The 24,372-nt window shown below is 38.0% G+C and overlaps 1 protein-coding gene across 2 annotated transcripts in view; it reads right to left on the bottom strand.

The window, feature by feature from the left end:
- Positions 1-24,372, bottom strand: part of MEI4 (meiotic double-stranded break formation protein 4) — a 228,619-nt gene that overhangs the window by 78,373 nt on the left and 125,874 nt on the right. For both annotated transcript variants that reach the window (XM_043439670.1, XM_043439668.1), the window contains one exon: positions 1,265-1,396. In XM_043439670.1, coding sequence (XP_043295605.1) covers positions 1,265-1,396 — 132 coding nt within the window. The remainder of the gene's footprint in view (positions 1-1,264; positions 1,397-24,372) is intronic.

Raw genomic sequence — 24,372 nt, 5'->3', positions numbered from 1 at the left:
AGCCCAGGGTGTCCAGAAGCAAGTGTGAAAGCAGGGGTGAAGTAGCTGGCACTACTGGACTTTTCAAGGTATTGTACAATAAGATTTAAAATGTTTTACTTTTTTGTGTTTGCTTTTTAAGTATGTATTATTTGTGTGAAAAGTGTTATGAATGTATTACTGTACAGTACTGTATAGCCAAGCCAATTGTGTTAGATGGCTACCTAGGCTAACTTTTTTGGACTGAGAAACAAACTGGACTTACGAACATGCGCTCAGAATGGAACTTGCTTGTATGTAGGGGACTTAGGGTAATGTGTCAGCATGCTAAAAAGCAGAGATGTTACTTTCCCGACAATGGTCTGTCGAGTCAAAGCTATGGTTTTTCCAGTGGTCATGTATGGATGTGAGAGTTGGACCATGAAGAAAGCTGAGCACCAAAGAATTGATGCTTTTGAACTGTGGTGTTGGAGAAGACTCTTGAGAGTCCCTTGGACTGCAAGGAGATCCAACCAGTCAATCTTAAAGGAAATCAGTCCTAAATATTCATTGGAAGGACTGATGCTGAAGCTGAAACTCCAATCCTTTGGCTACCTGATGTGAAGAACTGACTCATTTGAAAAGACCCTGAAGCTGGGAAAGATTGAAGGTGGGAAGAGAAGGGGACGACAGAGGATGAGATGGTTGGATGGCATCACCAACTCGATGAACATGAGTCTGAGTAAGTTCTAGGAGTTGGTGATGGACAGGGAAGCCTGGTGTGCTACAGTCCATGGGGTTGCAAAGAGTCGGACACAACTGAGTGACTGAACTGAACTACGGTACCTGCGTCTTAACCCCAGAGACCTCCATTTAATTTGATTGGCATACGCCTTGGCAACTAGATATTTAAAGTCAGTCAGATGAGTCTCATGAGCAATTAGAAATAAGAACCATTGGTCAGAGGTTATTCTCCACTCAGTATCCACTCTTGTTCACTTTCCTCTCACTTTAGGAACACACTACTTGCTTGGAGAGGCTTAAGGCCACTCCTTTGTCATTACTAGTAACACCTTTGGCACATATATACCAGTAAGGGCGATAAAATGGTATTATTTTGAAAACTATTTTATGAAAATATCTTTCTGTAATTCCAGCAGGCATTAACAATATTCACATATTACTAGAAAGAAGGTAATGATGAAAAGATCTGCCTGGCAAAAAGAGAGAGGAAGAAAAGGAAAAACAAGTTTACAGCTGCATTAATTAACTATAAAAGAAAGTTACAGTTTCAAGTTGTATGTACCTGGTCGATGGCACCCAGATCATCAGCAAAGCTGTTTACTTCTGACAGAAGCAGAGATATTATAGATCTTCTCAACAAGCTGCAACTTCCCAGGGTTACCAGACTCTGCGAGACATAACGCTGCACCTGAAACTACAGATCAAAATAAGTAGGCTTCTACTTTCTGTCAAGTCAGGTCAGAATATATTTAATGGGCATTTTCTAAGATTTACTACTGAGCTCCCTGCTGCGGGGAGCACAGAAAGTGTCAACATATTTCTGGGTCAGTCTCAAGCAAAACTGTGAAGTAGATAGATTATCACGATAGAAGCAATGAAATTTTATAGCAGTTAACATTTTGAAATGTGTGACAAGGTTCTAAAATGGAAGTTTTAGCTGAAGGACCAAAAGATCATATCGTTTAGATGATAGACTACATACAAAATGAATCAAGGGGATGACAAAACCAGACTCTCAGACCCTTAACCATTAAATATAGATATGGAGCTGTAGAGGTAGAGATAAAAAGGAAAGAGGAAAAGGTCTGAAGATGTCTTTGGGGAGAGGCCCACCTCCACGCTGCAGAGGGACGGGTGTGGGTGTCTATTCTGCACAAATCAAAAGAGAGGTCATTTAGAGCGAGGAGAAAAACATGTGGGACTCTGATTTTCCATCTAGAGGTAGCAAAAGAACTTATCATTCAATAAATTTCAAAGGACAGTGGGAGACAATAAACTATATCCCTTATAGTTATTAGGAGAATTGCCACTTGATTATCATTCACATTAAGGTACATATAACTCATACCTCAATTTTCATTAAATCTTTGCTTTAATATATCTGGGAGAAAGGAGGCTTCAAGGAGTATCTCAAAACACAAAAATAGCATCTACCTTGCCACTGCACTCTATGAGCTTAAAATCATATTGGGGAGACACTGCTTTTCTATATAAAATATTTAAATGACAATGCTAAATAACTAATGCCATATGACACTAAGAAATGCCATCTCTGTCCTTTAGGATGGACACTTAATGTAGATATTTCTCAAACTGATATTTTAATGATATGCTTTAAGAGCTAATCAGTGACATTAAAAAACTGAATAGATTATAAACTTCAAAAAGTGTCTATTATAAATCCATATGTGTATAACTAGCTGTTAATAATAATTTTCTAAATCAACTTACCAAATTTACAACTAAAACCACATCAATTTATTATCATAGCAAATCACAGTTATTTATCAATTATTTCCTAATAACATAAGTAGCTAAGACTCCCATCTTTTGTAACTCTTTAATATCATTTATTATATATCCCATTTTTTATAACATTTTTCTTTGTACCTGAAATAAAGAGTGCTCTTAGCTAAGTTCTGAAAAACTTCTATTGAGTACTTCACAGATGATGCAGTTGTTTACTTACCATTTTTCCTTAATATCTAATCTTTAGGGGATAGCTTAAAGAGAAGGTAAATTTCACAATAAAATGGACTTTACACAGTGGGGATGAAGTGAAGGTGTGACAAGCTGCAGACCCTGGGGCCCAACACTTGCCTGAGTCAAATCCCAGCTCCACGCTTACCAACTTGTACTAACAACTTACTAAACCTTATATGTCTCAGCTTACACTTCTGCAAAATACTGACTGGACAGCAGCACCTACATAGAGTCCTGCATGTGAAGTTAAGACAGCAAAAATGATTAACATAGGGCCAGGCCCCCAGTAAGTGTCCATTAAGTGTTAAATGTTACAATGTAGGATAGTAATATAAAGGCACTGAAGGTTATGTTTAATTCATTGACCCTTGAGATGTTAAATACTAGAAATAAAATCATTTGTCTAGAGTTAATACAGTCCTTTTAGAGGACACCGCTGAGAAGGAAAGTTCATCACAAAGCGTTTTTCCACTGTATGGCTGTGAAGTAAGACTGTTCTCCGATGTGACTGAGATCCATATGAGAGCAGAGACTAAGTGTATAGCCATTAGGATGATTTAAAATTCTGTGAATATTATTATAAAATGGTCTCTATTCTTCCTTCCATTTTAATTGACACTTGCCCTTTTGTAAATTGCAGGGAACTGTGAGAGAGGCTGAACTGGAGCCTGGGCTTTTATCACGTATGAGGCGACTGCAGTGGAAACCAGAAAAGGGCTTGTCAACGCCTCCACCACCCTTTTCTACTCCACAGCGCCTCTTATCTACATTTCAGGGACAGGAGGGCTAGAAAGAAATTTTGCAGATTCCTCTGCAGTTAGGATTCGGGATGTGATCTGAGCTCTGCCAGGTAGAGCACTCATTTGGGAACTGGATACTGCAGTGCATTTTAGAGTAAGAGAAGCAGGGCGCAGTCTGTGGCAGAGGCGGCGTGATTCTGGCTGATCCTGCAGCGGGTCCAGAGGACTCCTTCATCTCCAGGTTCTTAAACTCAGTAGAAGCCGCAGGATACTATTTTGGTGACCCACTGGCTTAGGGAGTCATCCCTATTAGCTCAAGGTTTCCCAAAGGTGCTTGGATCTATATATTCACCTGGAGGATTCGCAGACCTCAGTGACACATTGAAGTACTGGATTATCCAGGAGTGGAAATGCCTACCCACATGCCCAATAAATTTGCCTATCTGACCTGCACAGGAAATTGAAGGATCCTGGAGAATGCCAGTGAATTATTATAAAATTAGTCAGGCGGTGTTTCTACTTACACAGCGCTGATGACGGTTCCAGATGCAGCTACCTGCCTCTGACACTGGGGAAGGCAGGTCCTGACCGGGGGAGTTTGCATTTACCTAGGATGCTGCAGTGTGCTTCTCCTGTCCTGTCCAGGCTGTGGCAACTTGCTGGCGCCACGCCATCATTCCGTTCACAGGATTCTGATTACTGAACTGGTCCAAGGACAGCATGCCAGTGCACTGGACGGATGGCACCATGCTGATATGGCAGGGCTCTGAGCGCCCCAGTAAACACACATGCATTTCAGAGAATGAGCCCCAGAAACTCAGGTGCCTGGTGCACTTGGCAAGTTTCGGGGTCTGACACACGTTGGCATACACTCCCCAAATGCAAAACATGTTGCTTTAGATGTAGCTCCCATCACTAATAAAAAGATACAATACTTGATGTGCCTCTGGATATCTGAGGCAACATATATCCCTTTGGTTTTTTTACTTAGATGTACAGACTGAGAAATCACAAGGCTGTGAATTTCAAGAGGGGCCCAGAAGAGCATATAAAGATCTCTAGAAGCTAAGGAAGAAGTTTGCTCCTCTAGGTGACGAACAAGAATGGATCTCATGACCAATAAGAGCCAATACCCCTGGAGCTAATCAGTATATTCTGTGAATTCTGCAGCCGTGACCCTAATCAGATAATCACAAAGGAGGGCATGTAGGTTTGGGGAGAAAGTCATACCTTTCTTGACAAGTAAATTTTATCCTTTATAGAAAAAAAAAAAAAAAGAAGAAACTTCTTGCTTATGCTATTTGGCCCCAGTAAAGACTGAATGAGTTCCTGACTGTGGACACCAAGTGACAGTATGCCCAGAGCTGCTCATCTCAACCGGGTGTTATCTAAAGTCAAGCATACATGGCAATGTCCCATCATTCAGTTCAGTTCAGTTCAGTCACTCAGCCGTGTCTGACTCTTTGCGACCCCATGAACTGCAGCACGCCAGGCCTCCCTGTCCATCGCCAGCTCCCACAGTCCACCCAAACCCATGTCTATTGAGTCGGTGATGCCATCCAACCATCTCATCCTCTGTCGTCCCCTTCTCCTCCTGCCCTCAATCTTTCCCAGCATCAGAGTCTTTTCAAATGAGCCAGCTCTCCACATCAGGTGGCCAAAGTACTAGAGTTTCAGCTTCAACATCAGTCCCTCCAATGAACACCCAGGACTGATCTCCTTTAGGATGGACTGGTCGGATCTCCTTGCAGTCTAGGGGACTCTCAAGAGTCTTCCGCAACACCACAGTTCAAAAGCATCAATTCTTCGGTGTTCAGCTTTCTTTAGAGTCCAACTCTCATATCCATACATGACTACTGGAAAAACCATAGCCTTGACTAGACGAACCTTTGTTCGCAAAGTAATGTCTCTGCTTTTTAATACGCTGCGTAGGTTGGTCATAACTTTCTTTGCAAGGAGCAAGCGTCTTTTAATTTCATGGCTGCAATTTCATCATTAAGTAATTGTAATAGATCAAAATAGGGATCAAGCAGGAACAGAAAGCATGGGTAAAGTTTCCTTGGGCAGTTAGTTCCAACTAGAATACCACTTCATAAAAGGTTGAATAGTAGGAAACATGCTCTAAACCAGTGACCAATATACAACGTTCCTTCCCCCACATCCAGAATACACAGGTTCAGGAATCAATGTATGAAAGTGAGGCTGGGAACTCTCAAGAGACATCTAATGATTTATGGGCAAAGTGTTATTCCCATCCTTGTGGCACTGAATTTCTCCCTAGAGGTCTACCTAAGCAAGTGAAAAATGCTTCCTACTGACTGACCCAGCAGTAGTTTCATGAACTGGAAGTTGAGGTTTCCACCTGGCTACGTAGATTTCTTCATGCTACAACACCATTGGCAAAAGAGAGGTTCCTGGTGCAGCTGACTTCAGTGTGGAAGAAAACAGGGATTTACAATGTGATGGAGCAGGGAAGACTATACCTGGGATTTACAATGTGATGGAGCAGGGGAGATTATACCTGGGATTTACAACATAATGGGGTAGGGAAGATTATACCTGAGATCTACAATGTGATGGAGCAGGGGAGATTATACCTGAGATTTACAATGTGATGGAGCAGGGAAGATTATACCTGGGATTTACAATGTGATGGAGCAGGGAAGATTATACCTGGAAGCCAGGGACTGCCCTGTAGGACTGACACACCCGAGCGGCAGAAGTAAACAGAATACTACAGCCAGCTTCATGAGGTCAGACCCTTCAGAGATGAAACTGTATAAATCAACTAAGGTTCTGGCTGAGGACGAAGGGGAATGTGATTGGCAGTAGAAAAGAAAGTCAATACAAATCATAGACTCATAACCAGCTGTAGAACTTAAGGCCATGATGGGTTACTTTTTCCTTCCTCTGTGCTTGTGTGCGTGTGACTGTGTGCATGTATTTCATAATTTAGTCCATGAATTACAAAGTCTCAAACTAGAATTGTGTCTGAACTAGCACGGGGATGATTACCATCACATCACATCACATCACATCACATCACATGAAAGGACCAAAACTTTGAATCCTTCCTTTTGAAGAGAGGTCTACAGATTTTTGTTTCCACAGAGCTGGCACATTATGTTTTCATAACACAGTGCTGTTGCTATTGAGATTTGAGGGAAGTTCGAATATGGGAAAATGGAGCATATGAATGTTGAATAATTAAGAGGAGTGGTCCACAGCTGATAGACTGTAATCACCACTCAAATATTCTTCAAGCACACTTCAAGCACTAAAAAGGCTAATACTCTCCTTCAGAGATGGTTCTGGATATAATTTAAATGTTTGTAATTAGTACATCTTATTTAAGACATCATGGAGAATTATTAATACTTGAGGAGAAAGGCAGGTTGTAGGGCATCCCATTTGAATGATGATAGTTTCCTAGAAGGTATAGCAGGATTCTGGAACAGCTGGAAGAATTCTTCCTGAATCATGAGATTCCTGATGATAAATCTCTATCATTTGAGACCAGCAGTTTTGGAGACTTCTGTCTCTACGCTGCCTCCATCAGGGCAAAAGCAGCAGCAGGACTGATTCCGTGGGTGTGTTTTACAAGAAGGGATTTTAAGACAAATACTAAAACTGGGCTTAAATGCTAGTACTAACCCAAAAGCTACAGATTCAGTAGAGAAAGAGAAAATATTTAAAAGAACCAAGTAAAGATTTAAGAATATGTGACATAAAAACTCCAGGTGGATGAGCTCAGGAGGACAATGAAGATGAATGAGTAAAGAGTTGATATACTTGAATACAGGTCAGTAGAATTTATGCAACTTGAAGAATGAACAGCATCTAGGGACACGTGAGACAATATACACAGCTCCATTGTAAGTGGATTCAGAAGGAAAAAAGGGGCCGAACAGGCAGAAGATGTTTGAAGAAACAATGGCTGAAAACTCTGAATCGGGTGAAAGACAGATTAAATGTACATTAAATGTACACATTCAAGAATCTCATTAACTTCAAGCAATTAGTATTAAAAAAAAAAAAGCCTAGGCATATCAGGGCCAAATCCTGAAAACTGTGGATAAAGAGACAAACTTGACACCAATCAGAGAAAAATGACCCTTTACAGGGAACATAACATTACAAATAACAGTGGACTTCCCATCTTAATAATATAATCCATGAACATGAAATATGTTCTCTTTAATTTCTTTTGTTTTCTTTAATTTCTTAATATTTTGTGTTTTTAAGCAAAGATATCTTGTACTTTTCTTGAAAAGTTATTATTTTGTTATTTTTATACTAATACAAGTAAATTATTTTAATTTCATTTTACACTCAATCAGTTTTTAAGTATGTATTTAATATATAACTTTTCTGAGTATGTATTTTTTCTTAAACATGTGCAAGAACCTTGGGTTAGAAACAACTGAATTATCAATACATTCCTCCTAGAGTAAATAAGATAAATCAACAAGCCTAAGAATTGTGGGTGGGAAGTAAAAGAAAATTACATACATCTTCTTTGATTTCCTTTTTCCTTAAAAAAAATCAGCCATTAAAGATTTTAAATAAAATATGTACTAAAATTATCATCATTAAAGTGATACAACTATGTACCATTTTCATGAACATTTGGGACACACTATGGATTCTGTAATCACCTGTATGTTCTCTAAAATTCCCATCACAGAGCCTCTCAGGATGCTTCTATAACTTAGTGTAGCTTGTTTCTCTCTGCTGCTGTAACTACTATATGACACTTATAACTCTTACTACTAAAATTTCCACCTCAGAGAGGTGAGATCATCTAGTCATTTAGAGTTCAGACTCTGGATCCAGACTGCTGTTCAAAACGTAACTCTGCAAACTATTCCCTATGTGACCACTGCGAAGTAACCACACTTCTCTTTACCTCAGTTTTCTCATCTGTAAAAGGAGATTAAGAAAAGTTACAATTTCATAGGCTTGGTTTGAAAAATAGATGAGTTAATACATAGGACTTGTAACAGTGCTTGGCACACAGTAATGCCCAACGAATGTTAGCTATTTTCAACATCAAGAAAAGATAACAAAATGGAAGTATATAAGAATTTATCTACAACACAGAGTCACAGATAGACAAAACAAACTTATAGTTCCCAAGGGGGAAGGGCGGGAGGAACAGATTGGAAGATTAGGACTGACGTGAACACACTGCTATATATAAAATAGATCATTAATAACGACCTACTATATACTGTGCATACTGTGCTTAGTCGTGTCTGACTCTTTGAGACCCCATGGACTATAGCCCACCAGGCTCCTCTGTCCATGGTGATTCCCCAAGCAAGAATACTGCAGTGGGTTTCCATTCCCTTCTCCATGGGATCTTTCCGAGACAGAGGTGGAACCTGGGTCTCCTGCATTGCAGGCAAATTCTTTACCTTCTAAGCCATACCACATGGAATGCTACTCCATGCTCTGTAATGGCCTATATGGGGAGAACAATCTTAAAAAGGTGGATATATGTATATGCATAACTGATTCACTTTGTGCACCTGAAGCTAATACACAGTGTAAATCAACTATACCCTAATAATTAAAAAAAAAATGGAAGTATAAAAATGCCTTAAAAAGATCCCAGTTGCAGCTTGATGAAGCCCTTACATCTGTTCTATCCCATTGCTTCTCTCAAGGAGGAGAAGCACAGGCATGACTGGGTTCCCGACAGATGGGCCAAAGAAGGAGCAGGCTGGAGAAAGGCATACAGGACCTGCTTCTTCAGCTTGAGATCCCAGGGAACTTCATCTCTTTGTGATTACAGTGGTAAGACACTCTCAGAGGTGTCTATCTCCTAAGAGGAGTACTCAGTTTACAAAACAAAACAAAAAAGAGGGCAGGAAGGGTGATGTTAGGAGAAACAAGGTGTGGCCAAGAACACCAAGATCAAGCTCTATTTTTGGCCAGAGGTGTACACCTATGTCTGACAGAGGTACATCCCAACCCTTTAACAGAAACTTCCACATAAGCCTCCATCATAGTAGGATTTTTGCTCTAAAGACTGTGCATAGTCTATCAACAAAATTCTGGAAACCTCAGAGGTACCACTAAGTGAAAATCTATAAGCTAGAGCTTGACAAGTTTCCAAAGGGGAGACCTAGCTTTGATAACACTGGTCAGGGTGGGAGGTGAGGCTTATAAGACCAATGAAGTGTGTTTAAAAAAGACAGTAAGAATAGACAAGTTCAGACCTTGTCAGAAGAACAGCAAGAAGTAACAGGCACTCTGGCAAGCAAGTTCAACACATGAAAGGAGGATCTCAGGAGAGGTCATGGTTTGAAGAACCGTGATCCAGCTGTAGACCGCAGGAGCTCAGTTCTGAGGATAAACTAAGAAACAGGGAAGGCTGACAATGCAGGGAACCAAGCAGAGGGAAGTGAGACCGGACTCAGTTCCCATGCCTGCCAGAAAGAGGCAAGCCCCAACATATGTTTACTGAACTGGAATGTGAGGTTATCAGTTCTACAAACACGACTGACTGAAATGGAATTATCCAGGGCTCCTCAAATCCTTGCCATAGGACGGCTGGGAGCCCAGGGCTTGAGGGAGAGCTGGGCACACAGACACGGGTCAGGTGACTGCTGGGAAAACAGGCCGAAGGGCCAAAGCCCAACCATGTGATGACACTCAAGTACTGCGTGTATCATGGAGCTTCAAAATAAAGCGAGGCTTCTAAAAAAAAAATCAAAAGGCAGGCAATTATCTGATTAGGGTTAGAGCAATGAGGACAAGAAGGGGCAGTTTCACTGTGAAAAAATGGTGGTACAGAGCTAACAGATGACAAAAAATCATGTATTTATCATACTTTCCATTTTTTCCACTCAAAGGGATGATCTTCAATTTGGAGATAATAAACATTAATAAAAATCAGAGATAATATGAAACAGAATTAGAAGTTCAAATTCAGTGATTATTGGGGTAGAGAAGATGTTAAGTACTTTGCAAAACTGCAGATGGGATGCAAAAATACTGTGAGAATTGAACTAATTGAACTAAAGTCAATGTTTAATGAATTTTATCCTAAAGTATACAAAGCACTTGAAGGTTAATTGATAATATATTCATGATAACTGCTGAGAAGTCAGAAAAAGGCCCTAATGGAATAGAAATGAGCAAGTGATACATGGGTTTCAAAAAAATATGAAAGTAGATGTCTCAACTCATAGAATAATATATATGTGGATGCTGGGACAATTCTAGGACATTACTATGCAGAACATTTTTGATAACTAAGAGAAGCATACAGAGTCCAGGAGGAAAGTACATCAATTAATAAATATCAAGTACACTACCCTGATATAAGCATGCTCCGGAAGCTGGTGTTGGACAGGGAAGACTGGCGTGCTGCAGTCCATGGGGTCGCAAAGGGTTGGACATGACTGAGTGACTGAACTGAACTGATACTACCTTAACTCCTATCCTATTAAGATAGAGTTGCTATATGCAATCAAAAGAAGGCCCAGACATAAAATGCATTGATTTCAACAAAGGCTCTGAGCAAGCCTTTAGGATTTCTTGTGGATACAATAGGGGCCACATGAGTTTCAGGCTGGGTGAATGAACTGCATATGAACTGTATGACTGGATCGTAACTGCAGGGCCTCCTCTAACATCATGCTACACCATCTGACCCTTTAGTCATATTTTTAATTAATAATTTCAACAAAATACTGCAAATTAAAATTTAAACCATGTAATACTAGGCAAGAGAGCTGGTGCTGTGGTAGCAAAATAAAAAAAAGTAAAGCAAAATGATAATAATAATAAATAAAAATGAACTCCCTAAGCTATAATCACTAGTCCTAACTAAGTGAAATTTAATACGGATATATATGAAGTTATGTTTATTTAAATTCCTAGCCTGCTGAAAACAAGAACTGCAATTATAGATACTGAACATATCTTGTTTTAACATGCTAAGAACTTATCCAGGATGCAGCTAAGGACAATTAATGTCCAGAAAAATCCAAAAGCACCCCCCAAAGGGAACAGTGGCACCTTCAAAAAATTCATTATATTTCTTAGATTTCTTCTGTAGGCTTGGACATGGGACAGGCAATAGTTTCAGTTAGGCTTTGTCATTTTGTTCAAGCCAATGTGACCGAGAAATCTGGAAAGCTCTGGGGCTCTACCCTATAAACTTGAGAACAGCCATCTGCCTACACGCAGAGTGGATCTTGCTTATTTATGACCAACTTCTCAACGGCAGCAGATTAACTGAACAAATTTTCATTTCCTTATCATTGGGGACTGTGTGACATTTGAATGGAAGTCAAAAGTAAATAATAATAAAAAAAAAAACATGGCATTTTACATGCTCAAAATGATCTGAGGGGGCTGCGGAAATCATCTGCCTTCTCATTTAATCAGCTGGTTTGTATCCTTGAGTCACTGACATGTTTTTAAAAATGTACACACACTGCTAATAAGAGGTACACCCTATGACACTTCACGGAAGAATAACAGCCAATGGCTGGGTGCTAGCATGTTCACAACTGAATTCTGTGAAACAAATTCTGAAGAAAACAGTTTGAGATCAAAGGTATATAATTATCACTGAATAACCGAACAAGTGGCAGAGATTGGTTGTATGGAAGGATTGCCCTGCATATGCATTAGGTTGCTGAACCATGCCTTCTATTTCCATGATACCTATTTGCATAACCCTAATAATGAAGGAAACTAAGTTAAACCAACTAAAAACGTCTATCAGAACAAGAACTATGCTGGTTTCTTCTAAGCATATTCTTAGAAGAATATGCTTCTTAGCAAATTCTTCTAATTTGCCTAGGAATTTTAACAAAAGAGTTGGGATACTCCATCCAAGAACCCAATAACATTGATAGTGGCATTCCCCATTTTTAACAGTATTTGAAAAATAAAGCAATTAAGACTCAGAAATGTTAAGATGACATGGTGAGTGGCAGAGTCTAGTACCAAATTCAGAGTTTTTAAACATCTGAATGCCTTTTATTGTTGCTGCCAGTAATAAACCTTACAGAATAACACAGTAACAGAGTAACAGAAAATAATACCAGTAAAACTACCCTACAATTTATTAAGCTTTTATGTTGCTTTATGTACAACGCTTAGTGTTTATACATCATTTAATCTTCAACCCTAGGAGGTATAATCTTAATCGAAGTAAGAGGGTCTCAGTTAAGAGAGAGTAATTTGTTCAAAGTTAGATATGTATCCTAAGAACCAGAATTCTCTTGTGCTATTAACCACTGTATGCCTAAAGCTACCACGGAGACATAATGAATGTGAAAGACCCCAAGAGCATTCATGCAGAATGTTCAATCGCTTGCCACATTTTCATGTGAATGTGATTACCACACTGAATTAAGGAGACCACTGCTGCCCTGTGCACCACCAACTTTTGTTAACGGACCAAAGATGGAAGCAAGCTGAACTGTGAGGTTAAAGGACCCGAATGCACAGGTACAGACGGCATCGGCCTTAAATCTGGGTGGAGAATGAACCCTTTCCTACTCCCTGAAGCAGTAACATTATGCTTCACCTTGTGTGTTTGCCTTGTTCAGTAGCAAAGTTGTGTCTGAGTCTCTGTGACCCCATGGACTGCAGCATGCCAGGCTTTCCTGCCCTTCACTATCTCCCGGAGCTTGCTCAAACTCATGTCCATTGAGTCAGTGATGCCAACACCCATCTCATCCTCTGCCACCCCCTTCTCCTCCTGCCTTCAGTCTCTCCCGGCAGCAGGGTCTTTTCCAATGAATTGGCTCTTCACATCAGACGGCATCAGGTAGTATCAGGAGATACCAAGGAAACACTTCATGCAAAAATAGGCACAATAAAGGACAAAAACAGCAAGAACCTAACAAGCAGAAGAGATTAAGAAGAGGTGGCAAGAATACACAGAACTGTACAAAAAAAGCTATTAATGACCCAGATAACCACAATGGTGTGGTCGTGTACCTACAGCCAGACATCCAGGAGTGTGCAGTCACATGGGCCTTAGGAAGCATTACTATGAACAAAGCGAGTGGAGGTGATGGAATTCCAGCTGAGTTATTTTAAATTCCAAAGATGACGCTGTTAAGTGCTGCACTCAAAAAGTCAGCAAATTTGGAAAACTTCACCCCTTTATTTCCCTATTTTTCTAGAGATAATATGCAGTAATTATATAAAGCAAGAAACCAAAGTCTGTTTAGAACAAATACATAGACATACATATATAGAGAAAGAATATGTTATATGTACATATACATACATACATATATAATGTTACTCTAGGAAATCTAGGAAAATAAACAGGTATGATAACCCTATTCCCATAAATGTTACAAGCACATCTATAAAATTTTCAAAACAAGCCAATATTCAGCCATACAAACTGTAGCTATTAATATAAATCTGGATTATCAGGATGGAGGTGACCTAGTACTCAAGCAATTTAGAGTTAGAAATGTCCAGGGAATTGATCTCTGGAACTAATCAAGGCTTATAAAACATATGAAGGGCCCTGCCACCGCCCTAGCTCTCCAGGGTCTGAGCAGTGTAGACCTGTGCTGTGGAACAGAAGCTGTTTTACAAAGGTCTTAGAAATTCAATGTAACCAGAGTGAAGGTAAAAAATCCAAACTCAGTTAAAGTAAGTCACAGTAAACAATTTTCAAAGGTTCTCACTCAAATGGAAAAATATATACTACAAAAAATAAATATGCTGTATAATTTAGAGTAAAAGTTATGGCTACAATTAATTACCTAAAATGCTGTGATTCTTTTCTTGTCTTTATGGCTGCACTGCACAACATGCAGGATTCTGATTCAAGGATTGAACTTGTACCCCCCTGCACTGGAAGTGTGGAGTCTTTTAACACTGGACTGCCAGGAAAGTCCTAAAATGATGTTTTTAAATAACTGGATGTGTTAAGATTCCCTATGAGGTAGGAGAATATTTATGAAAGTGCCTGGACTCTAAAGAACAGGGCACAATAAAAAACTATTTCTTTAATAAATTTAAGTTCTAATAGTCGAAAGTAAATGGTTACACATGTATTCATTCTTCATAGCAAATAATGACTGAGTGTAGTCATGTGCTAGTGACTGAGCTAGTCCCCATTGTCACTTGGATTCAATGAAGAAGAAAATAAGATTACTTTTGCTTCAGTATTTACTTCTGCTTACAGTTGGCAAGATAAGCTTAAAAGCTTTCAAAATGCAATCCGGTTTGATTCTAATGTGAAAGGATTCTTCTCAAAAACATTTTGAAGTGAACACGTCACTGGTGTATCTGTATCATTAATGAGGGTAGAGAACATTTGAGAAATTGAGAAATGGCTTTGACGAAAGAATACTGTAATATGACTGCTGATTAGATATAAAACTGGTTAATATCTTATAGGACAAACCCCTATCCTAACCTCCAGGCTAATAGTTTTGTCTTCTTTTTTTAAAGCTTTGAAAGGTTTTATGCATATATGCCTTAACGCAAACGGCTATGCCTCACACGGCTTACCAGTCCAGCTATAAAAGAAATTATTTGCATCTATACTAGATAGCATTCTTTGTGTTAATATGGAGCTTTGCAGAGGCAGGGCTCTGATAAAGTACATTCCCAGACATTTCAATTATCCTTGGGTGATTAGCCTGTTAGATAAGGCCCTAGTATGTCACTGAGATGATCAGCCAATCATTTGCCTTATTTCTAGTCTTTGGTAATGCATCTTAACACTATATAAAGCAATATATTTAATGCACTGTTGAATTCTTAAGAGGAAAAGAGAGATCCTCAGAAGCCAAAAGAAAAAGAGGAAATTCAGAACAATAAGACAAAATCAGAATTATCTTTTAGAAATGGGTAAGGTGGGGATGCCTGTCAGCAAACCTGTCAAGTACTGATAGCACAGAATTCTCAACTAATGTCCGGGCCCTTCTAACAGGTGGGAAAGCCTGCGATTCCCTAGGTTAAGTTCACAGGGCTTAAGTACCAAGGAAAGGTGGTCTGGAGAACATCAACTAGCAAGACAATCTTCCAAATCAGTAATAACAATACTAGTGGTAGACTAGTAATAGTCACCTGTAAGAATGTGCAAAGTCAACTATGTTTACATGGGATCTGTATTTTAAAATTATACTACTGAGTATCCCATGAACACCAAACTGAGAACAGCTATTTCTTCTGGCAACGAGAAGATGCAAACATAAAAACACTTAAGATGTACAGTTTGATTATTTGATGCAACTGCATACTGTGAAATGATTACTATGGTAGGGTTAGTAAATACCTCCATCATCTCACATAATCACCATTTCTTTTTTTCTTTTTTTGTATTGAGAAATCAACTCTCTTAGGGAATTCCCTGGAGATCCAGCGGTTAAGACACCACACTTGCACTGCAGGGGTTATGAGCTTGATCCTTGGTCCCTGATTTGGGAACTAAGATCCTGTAAGCAGCGTGGTGCAGCCAAAAAAATACTCTCTCAGCATCTTTCAAGCATATAATACAATATGATTAACTATAATCACTATGCTGCACATTAGATCCCCAGAACTTGTTCTCTCCCATATAACTTGGTAAACGCCATTCTACTCTCTGTTTCTATGACTTCAGCTTTTAAAGGATCCGCTTATAAGTGATATCATATGGCATTTGTTTTTCTCTGACTTATTTCACTTAGCATAATGCCCTCTGGGTCCATCCATGTTGTCAAAAAATGGCAGGAGTTCCTTCTTTCTTATGACTGAATAATATTCCATTGTATGTACATATACCACATCATCTTTACCCATTTATCTGTAGGCAGAACCTTAGGTGTTTCCTTCTTCATCTTGGCCTTTATGAATATTGGTGCAAATGAACACAGGAACACAAACATCTCTTCAAGACCCTGATTCCATTTTCTTTTGGATGTGTGCTCAGAAGTGAAATTAACAGATCACATGGTAGTTCTGTTTTTAATTTTTTGAGGAACCTCCAAACTGTTTTCCATACTGACCGTGTAGTTTACATTCCCACCAACAGTGCACCATGATTCCCTTTTTTTCTACATCCTTACCAACATTTGCTATTTCTTATCTTTATTTTTTTTAATGACAGCTGTTTTTAAGTGTCATATCTTATGTGTGAGGTGATATCTCCTTGTGGTTTCTGTTTTGCATTTCCCAGATGATTTGTGATGTTGAGCATCTTTCCATGTACCTGCTGGCCGTATGTGTGCTTTCTTTGGGAAAAAAGTCTGTTCAGTTCCTCTGCCCATTTTTTAATCAGTGTTTTTATTTTTCTATTGAGTTGTGTAGTTTTTTAAAAATTTTCTCCCATTCTGTAGGTTGCCTTTTTATTTTGCTAATTTTTTTTTTATTTGCTGTGCAGAAACATTTTAGTTTGATGTAGTCTTACTTGTTGAATTTTGCCTTTGTTGCTTGTGCTTTGGTGTAAATTATGGGTCTAATTTCAGTTTTCTGCATGTAGTTATCCATTTTTCCCAACACAATTTGTTGAAGAGACTATCTTTTCCCTATTGAGTGTCCCTGTCCATTGTCAAATACTAGTTGACCATATATATGGGGGTTTATTTCATCTCTATATTCTGCTCCATTGGACTATGTGCCTACTTTCATATGAACACCATGCTGCATGAATCAATGCAGCTTTGAAAATGATGCTTCTAGATTTGTTCTTTCTCAGGACTGCTTTGGCTATTTGAGGCCTTTTGTGATTCCCTACGGATTTGAGGATTGTGTTTTCTATTTTTGAGAAATATGCCATTAGAATTTTAATAGGGATTTCATTTAATCTAAAAATGGCTTTGGGCAGAATGGGCATTTTAAAAGTATTATTTTTCCTGATTCATGCATTTGGATTATTTTTCAATTTATTTGTATTTTCAGTTTCTTTCATCAAAGTCTTATAGTTCTCATGTACAGATCTTTTACTTCTTTGGTCACATTTATTCTATAGTATTTTATTGTTTCTGATGCTTTTGGGAATAGCACTGTTTTGTTTTTTTTCAGGTACTGCATTGTCTGTATAGGAATACAAATGATTTCTGTCTGTTTATATCATGCAACTTTACTGAATTCACTGATAAATTCTAACTGTTTTGGTAGAGTCTTGGGGATTTTTTATATATAAGATGTATCATCTGCAAATGGAGAACAATTATTTTTCTTTTATGATTTGGATGCCTTTTATTTCTTTTTTTGTCTAATTGCTTAGTTTTAGAAGAAATGTTTTCAATTTTTCACTGCCGATGTTGGCTGTGGGCTTCTCACATGTGACCTTTATTACACTGAGGTATGTTCCTTCTATATGCAATTTATTGAGAGTCTTTATCATGAAAGAATATATTCTGTCAGATGCTTTTTTAGCATCTACAGAGGTAATCATATGATTTTTATTTTTAGTTCTACTAAACGATGTATCACATTTATTAAATTTGCACATGTTGACCATGCTTGCATCCCAAGGATAAATTCCACTGTATCACGGCATGTGATTTTTCTAATGTGCTGTTGAACTAATTTTGGTAATATTCTGTTGACAACTTTTACACATACGATTATCAAGGATATTGGCCTGTAGTTTCTTTTTCTATGCTGTCCATATCTGGTTGTAGTATTAGGGCAATGGTGGCCTCATATAATGAGTTTGAGGGTGTTCCATCTTCTTCAACTAAATGAAAGACTTTGAGATAGACTGGCATCAGTTCTTCTTTAAATGTTTGGTAGAATTCACCAGGGAAACAATTATAAGACTACTCTCAAGGAAAACAATTCCAATTTAGTTCTTCAAGATACCCTCAGATTAAATTCAGATAAACATGGGCTATTAATAAAACTGACCAAATAAATTTGAAAATAAGCCATCATCCATTAAACAGGAATAACAACAAATTTGGATCTCTGAAGACTTCAGAAATTAACTATCAAATATAAACTATAAAGTAACTAGGAATAGTGACGAGATTGGGTGCATTCAGGGTGGTATAGATTCAATGCAATACCTATCAAGCTACCCACGGTATTTTTCACAGAACTAGAATAAATAATTTCACAATTTGTATGGAAATACAAAAAACCTCGAATAGCCAAAGCAATCTTGAGAAAGAAGAATGGAACTGGAGGAATCAACATACCTGACTTCAGACTATACTACAAAGCCACAGTCATCAAGATAGTATGGTACTGGCACAAAGACAGAAATATAGATCAATGGAACAGAATAGAAAGCCCAGAGATAAATCCATGAACCTATGGACACCTTATCTTCGACAAAGGAGGCAAGGATATACAAAAAGACAACTTCCTTAACAAGTGGTGCTGGGAAAACTGGTCAACCACTTGTAAAAGAATGAAACTAGAACACATTCTAACACTATACACAAAAATAAACTCAAAATGGATTAAGGACCTAAATGTAAGACCAGAAACTATAAATCTCCTAGAGGAGAACATAGGCAAAACACTCTCCAACATAAATCACAGCAGGATTCTCTATGACCCACCTCCTGGAATATTGGAAATAAAAGCAAAACTAAACAAATGGGACCTAATGAAACTTAAAAGTTTTTGCACAACAAAGGAAACTATAAGCAAGGTGAAAAGACAGCCCTCAGAATGGGAAAAAATAATAACAAATGAAGCAACAAAGGATTAATCTCAAAAATATACAAGCAACTCCTGCAGCTCAATTCCAGGAAAATAAATGACCCAATCAAAAAATGGGCCAAAGAACTAAACAGACATTTCTCCAAAGAAGACATACAGATGGCTAACAAACACATGAAAAGATGCTCAACATCACTCATTATCAGAGAAATGCAAATCAAAACCACAATGAGGTACCATTACACGCCAGTCAGGATGGCTGCTATCCAAAAGTCTACAAGCAATAAATGCTGGAGAGGGTGTGGAGAAAAGGGAACCCTCTTACACTGTTGGTGGGAATGCAAACTAGTACAGCCGCTATGGAAAACAGTGTGGAGATTTCTTAAAAAACTGGAAATAGAACAGCCATATGACCCAGCAATCCCACTTCTGGGCATACACACTGAGGAAACCAGATCTGAAAGAGACACGTGTACCCCAATGTTCATTGCAGCACTGTTTATAATAGCCAGGACATGGAAGCAACCTAGATGCCCATCAGCAGATGAATGGATAAGGAAGCTGTGGTACATATACACCATGGAATATTACTCAGCCATTAAAAAGAATTCATTTGGATCAGTTCTAATGAGATGGATGAAACTGGAGCCCATTATACAGAGTGAAGTAAGCCAGAAAGATAAAGAACATTACAGCATACTAACACATATATATGGAATTTAGAAAGATGGTAACGATAACCCTATATGCAAAACAGAAAAAGAGACACAGATGTACAGAACAGACTTTTGGACTCTGTGGGAGAAGGCGAGGGTGGGATGATCTGAGAGAACAGCATTGAAACAAGTATATTATCAAGGGTGAAACAGATCACCAGCCCAGGTTGGATGCATGAGACAAGTGCTCAGGGCTGGTGCCCTGGAAAGACCCAGAGGGATGGGATGGGGAGGGAGGTGGGAGGAGGGTTCAGGATGGGGAACACATGTAAATCCATGGCTGATTCATGTCAATGTATGACAAAAACTGCTACAATACTGTAAAGTAATTAGCCTCCAACTAATAAAAATAAAAGGAAAAAAAAAAAGTAACTGGGAATAAAAAGCCGATGTTTGAAAAAAAAATAAAAGCAACTGGAACTGAGAAATAAAATATAAAAAATTAAAAACAGAGTGAAGGTGAGAATCAGATTAGTCACAGCTGAAGGAGAAGGTAGGTAAGCTGGGAATGGACATACAGAAATCACCCAAAATATAAGGGTTTGTTTTCAGGCTGTACTACATGGCACACAGAATCATGGTTCCCTGACCAGAGATTGAACCCATGCGCCCTGCAGTGGTTGCACAGAGTTTTAACCACTGAGCCACCAGGGAAGCCCCTAGGATGTTTAAGACAAGAATATAGGTTAAGAGATAGAGAAAATAAAATGAAAAAAAAAAAACAGAACATATGTTTATATAGAGTTTTGATTTTTTTAAAGAGAGAAACCCCAAAAATAAAGTCAACCACTGTTTCCCCATCTATTTCCCATGAAGTGATGGGACCGGATGCCATGATCTTAGTTTTCTGAATGTTGAGATTTAAGCCAACTTTTTCACTCTCCTCTTTCACTTTCATCAAGAGGCTCTTTAATTCTTCTTCACTTTCTGCCATTAGGGTAGTGTCATCTGCATATCTGAGGTTATTGATATTTCTCCCGGCAATCTTGATTCCAGCTTCTGCTTCATCCAGCCCAGCGTTTCTCATGATGTACTCTGCATATAAGTTAAATAAGCACAGTGAATATATGCAACCTTGATGTACTCCTTTTCCTATTTGGAACCAGCCTGTTGTTCCATGTCCAGTTCTAACTGTTGCCTCCTGACCTGCATATCAGTTTCTCCAGAGGCAGGTTAGGTAGTCTGGTATTCCCATCTCTTTCAGAATTTTCCACAGTTTATTGTGATCCACACAGTCGAAGGCTTTGGCATAGTCAATAAAGCAGAAATAGATGTTTTTCTGGAAATCTCTTGCTTTTTTGATGATCTAGCGGATGTTGGCAATTTGATCTCTGGTTCCTCTGCCTTTTCTAAAACCAACTTGAACATCTGGAAGTTCACAGTTCATGCATTGCTGAAGCCTGGCTTGGAGAATTCCGAGCATTACTTTACTATCGTGTGAGATGAGTGCAGTTGTGCGGTAGTTTGAGCATTTTTTTGCATTACCTTTCTTAGGGATTGGAATGAACACTGACCTTTTCCTGTCCTGTGGCCACGCTGAGTTTTCCAAATGTGCTGGCATATTGAGTGCAACACTTTCACAATATCATCTTTCAGGATTTGAAATAGCTCAACTGGAATTCCATCACATCCACTAGCTTTGTTCGTAGTGATGCTTTCTAAGGCCCAGTTGACTTCACCAGGATGTCTGACTCTAGGTGAGTGATCACACCATTGTGATTATCTGGCTCGTGAAGGTCTTTTTTTGTACAGTTCTTCTGTGTATTCTTGCCACGTCTTCTTAATATCCTCTGCTTCTGTTAGGTCTATACCATTTCTGTCCTTTATCGAACCCATGTTTGTCTGAAATGTTCCCTTGATATCTCTAATTTTCTTGAAGAGATCTCTAGTCTTTCCCATTATGTTATTTTCCTCTATTTCTTTGCATTGATCGCTGAGGAAGGTTTATCTCTCCTAGCTATTCTTTTAAACCCACTTAAAAAAAAGGCCCTTATTTCCTAGGGAAGCTGTTGGGTATTTTTAACAAAGGAAAGCTACCAGCCAATTTCCAGTTCTAAACCATCACTTAAAAATATTTCCCTCATCATAGTTCAATGTACTCATGGAGGAATAAAAGGGCAAAGAGAAGAAAACTTTGAATGGAAAGATCTTGGGTGATCAATAATCAGTTATCATATTACAGCATATTACATTAAAAGTAGATTAATGGGTAATTTTTAAATCCTAGGAATAATACCTAAAAATAATACTAACATTCATTAATGTTCTGGTCAGGTAATGATTTTTTGTTTTAATTTCGAGCAATAAAGTGATTAAGACAAAAAATCACTTATGTAAGAAGTTGAAAGTACCTTACCAAAACATTAAGTAGAAAAAAAGTGAAAAAATATTGCAAGAAAAAAACCTATCAAAAATGACATAAAAGAGTTAATGGTTAAAAAAAAAAAAAAAGTTAATGGTGCTAGTCAAAAATACTTAAACCATTATTTTAATAATGTTTTTAATAATATTTTAAACCAAAAATACTTAAAAAAAACTTAAAACCTTATTCAGTACCCAAAAGATTAAGTGCAAAAAATATGAATAATTATTTCATACAGAAGTGGAAACAAGAAATATTTACATACAAAAATGTTCTATATTGCAAAATAACCAAATTAAAAGTATCATCTTATACCTATTAAATTGAATCATAATATTTAAATAATGTGAATGAATGAAATACTGTATATGTACATTGGAATTGTATTTTTAAATAGTTAAACATCCAACAGTGTGGGAACATGTAACTTAGGTTGTATCTACTGAAAAAATATCATAAATATTGAAATTATGTAGTAAAACAAAATTCTTATAATACACATCAGAAAAACATAAAAAATAATGGTATAAAAGACAAAGATGCCACAAAAAAAGAAAACTACAGGCCAATATCACTGATGAACATAGATGCAAAAATCCTTAACAAAATTCTAGCAAACAGAATCTAACAACATATTAAAAAGATCACACATCATGACCAAGTGGGCTTTATCCCAGGAATTCAAGGATTCTTTAATATCTGTAAATCAATGTAATATACCACATTAACAAATTGAAAGATAAAAACCAGCTTTTAGCTTTGTTGATTTTTGCTATGGTCTCTTTAGTTTCTTTTGCATTTATTTCTGCCCTGATTAAGAATGAAACTAGAACACTTTCTAACACCATACACAAAAATAAACTCAAAATGGATTAAAGATCTAAATGTAAGACCAGAAACTATAAAACTCCTAGAGGAGAACATAGGCAAAACACTCTCCGACATAAATCACAGCAAGATCCTCTATGACCACCTCCCAGAATATTGGAAATAAAAGCAAAAATAAACAAATGGGACCTAATGAAACTTAAAAGCTTTTGCACTACAAAGGAAACTATAAGCAAGGTGAAAAGATAGCCCTCAGAATGGGAGAAAATATAGCAAATGAAGAAACAGACAAAGGATTAATCTCAAAAATATACAAGCAACTCCTGTAACTCAATTCCAGAAAAATAAATGACCCAATCAAAAAATGGGCCAAAGAACTAAACAGACATTTCTCCAAGGAAGACATACAGATGGCTAACAAACACATGAAAGATGCTCAACATCACTCATTATCAGAGAAATGCAAATCAAAACCACAATGAGGTACCATTACACGCCAGTCAGGATGGCTGCTATCCAAAAGTCTACAAGCAATAAATGCTGGAGAGGGTGTGAGAAAAGGGAACCCTCTTACACTGTTGGTGGGAATGCAAACTAGTACAGCCGCTATGGAAAACAGTGTGGAGATTTCTTAAAAAACTGGAAATAGAACTGCCATATGACCCAGCAATCCCACTTCTGGGCATACACACACTGAGGAAACCAGATCTGAAAGAGACACGTGCACCCCAATGTTCATCGCAGCACTGTTTATAATAGCCAGGACATGGAAGCAACCTAGATGCCCATCAGCAGATGAATGGATAAGGAAGCTGTGGTACATATACACCATGGAATATTACTCAGCCGTTAAAAAGAATTCATTTGAACAGTCCTAATGAGATGGATGAAACTGGAGCCCCTTATACAGAGTGAAGTAAGCCAGAAAGATAAAGAACATTACAGCATACTAACACATATATATGGAATTTAGAAAGATGGTAACGATAACCCTATATGCAAAACAGAAAAAGAGACACAGAAATACAGAACAGACTTTTGAACTCCTGTGGGAGAAGGTGAGGGTGGGATGTTTCAAAGAACAGCATGTATACTATCTATGGTGAAACAGATCACCAGCCCAGGTGGGATGCATGAGACAAGTGCTCGGGCCTGGTGCACTGGGAAGACCCAGAGGAATCGGGTGGAGAGGAGGTGGAGGGGGATCGGGATGGGGAATACGTGTAAATCTATGGGTGATTCATATCAATGTATGACAAAACCCACTTGAAATGATGTGAAGTAATTAGCCTCCAACTAATAAAAAATAAATAAATAAATAAAATTTAAAAAAAAAAGAAAAAAAAATACGAGTATAAAAAAAAAAAAAGAAAAGCTTCTTTTTCTTCTCTTTACGTTAAATTGCAATTATCTATTTCTTTATGTGTTGATC

Source organism: Cervus canadensis, chromosome 20, assembly GCF_019320065.1.
Source record: "Cervus canadensis isolate Bull #8, Minnesota chromosome 20, ASM1932006v1, whole genome shotgun sequence".
Taxonomy (NCBI): domain Eukaryota; kingdom Metazoa; phylum Chordata; class Mammalia; order Artiodactyla; family Cervidae; genus Cervus; species Cervus canadensis.
Note: the sequence above shows the minus strand (reverse complement) of the source record. Positions and strands in the feature narration are given on the sequence as shown.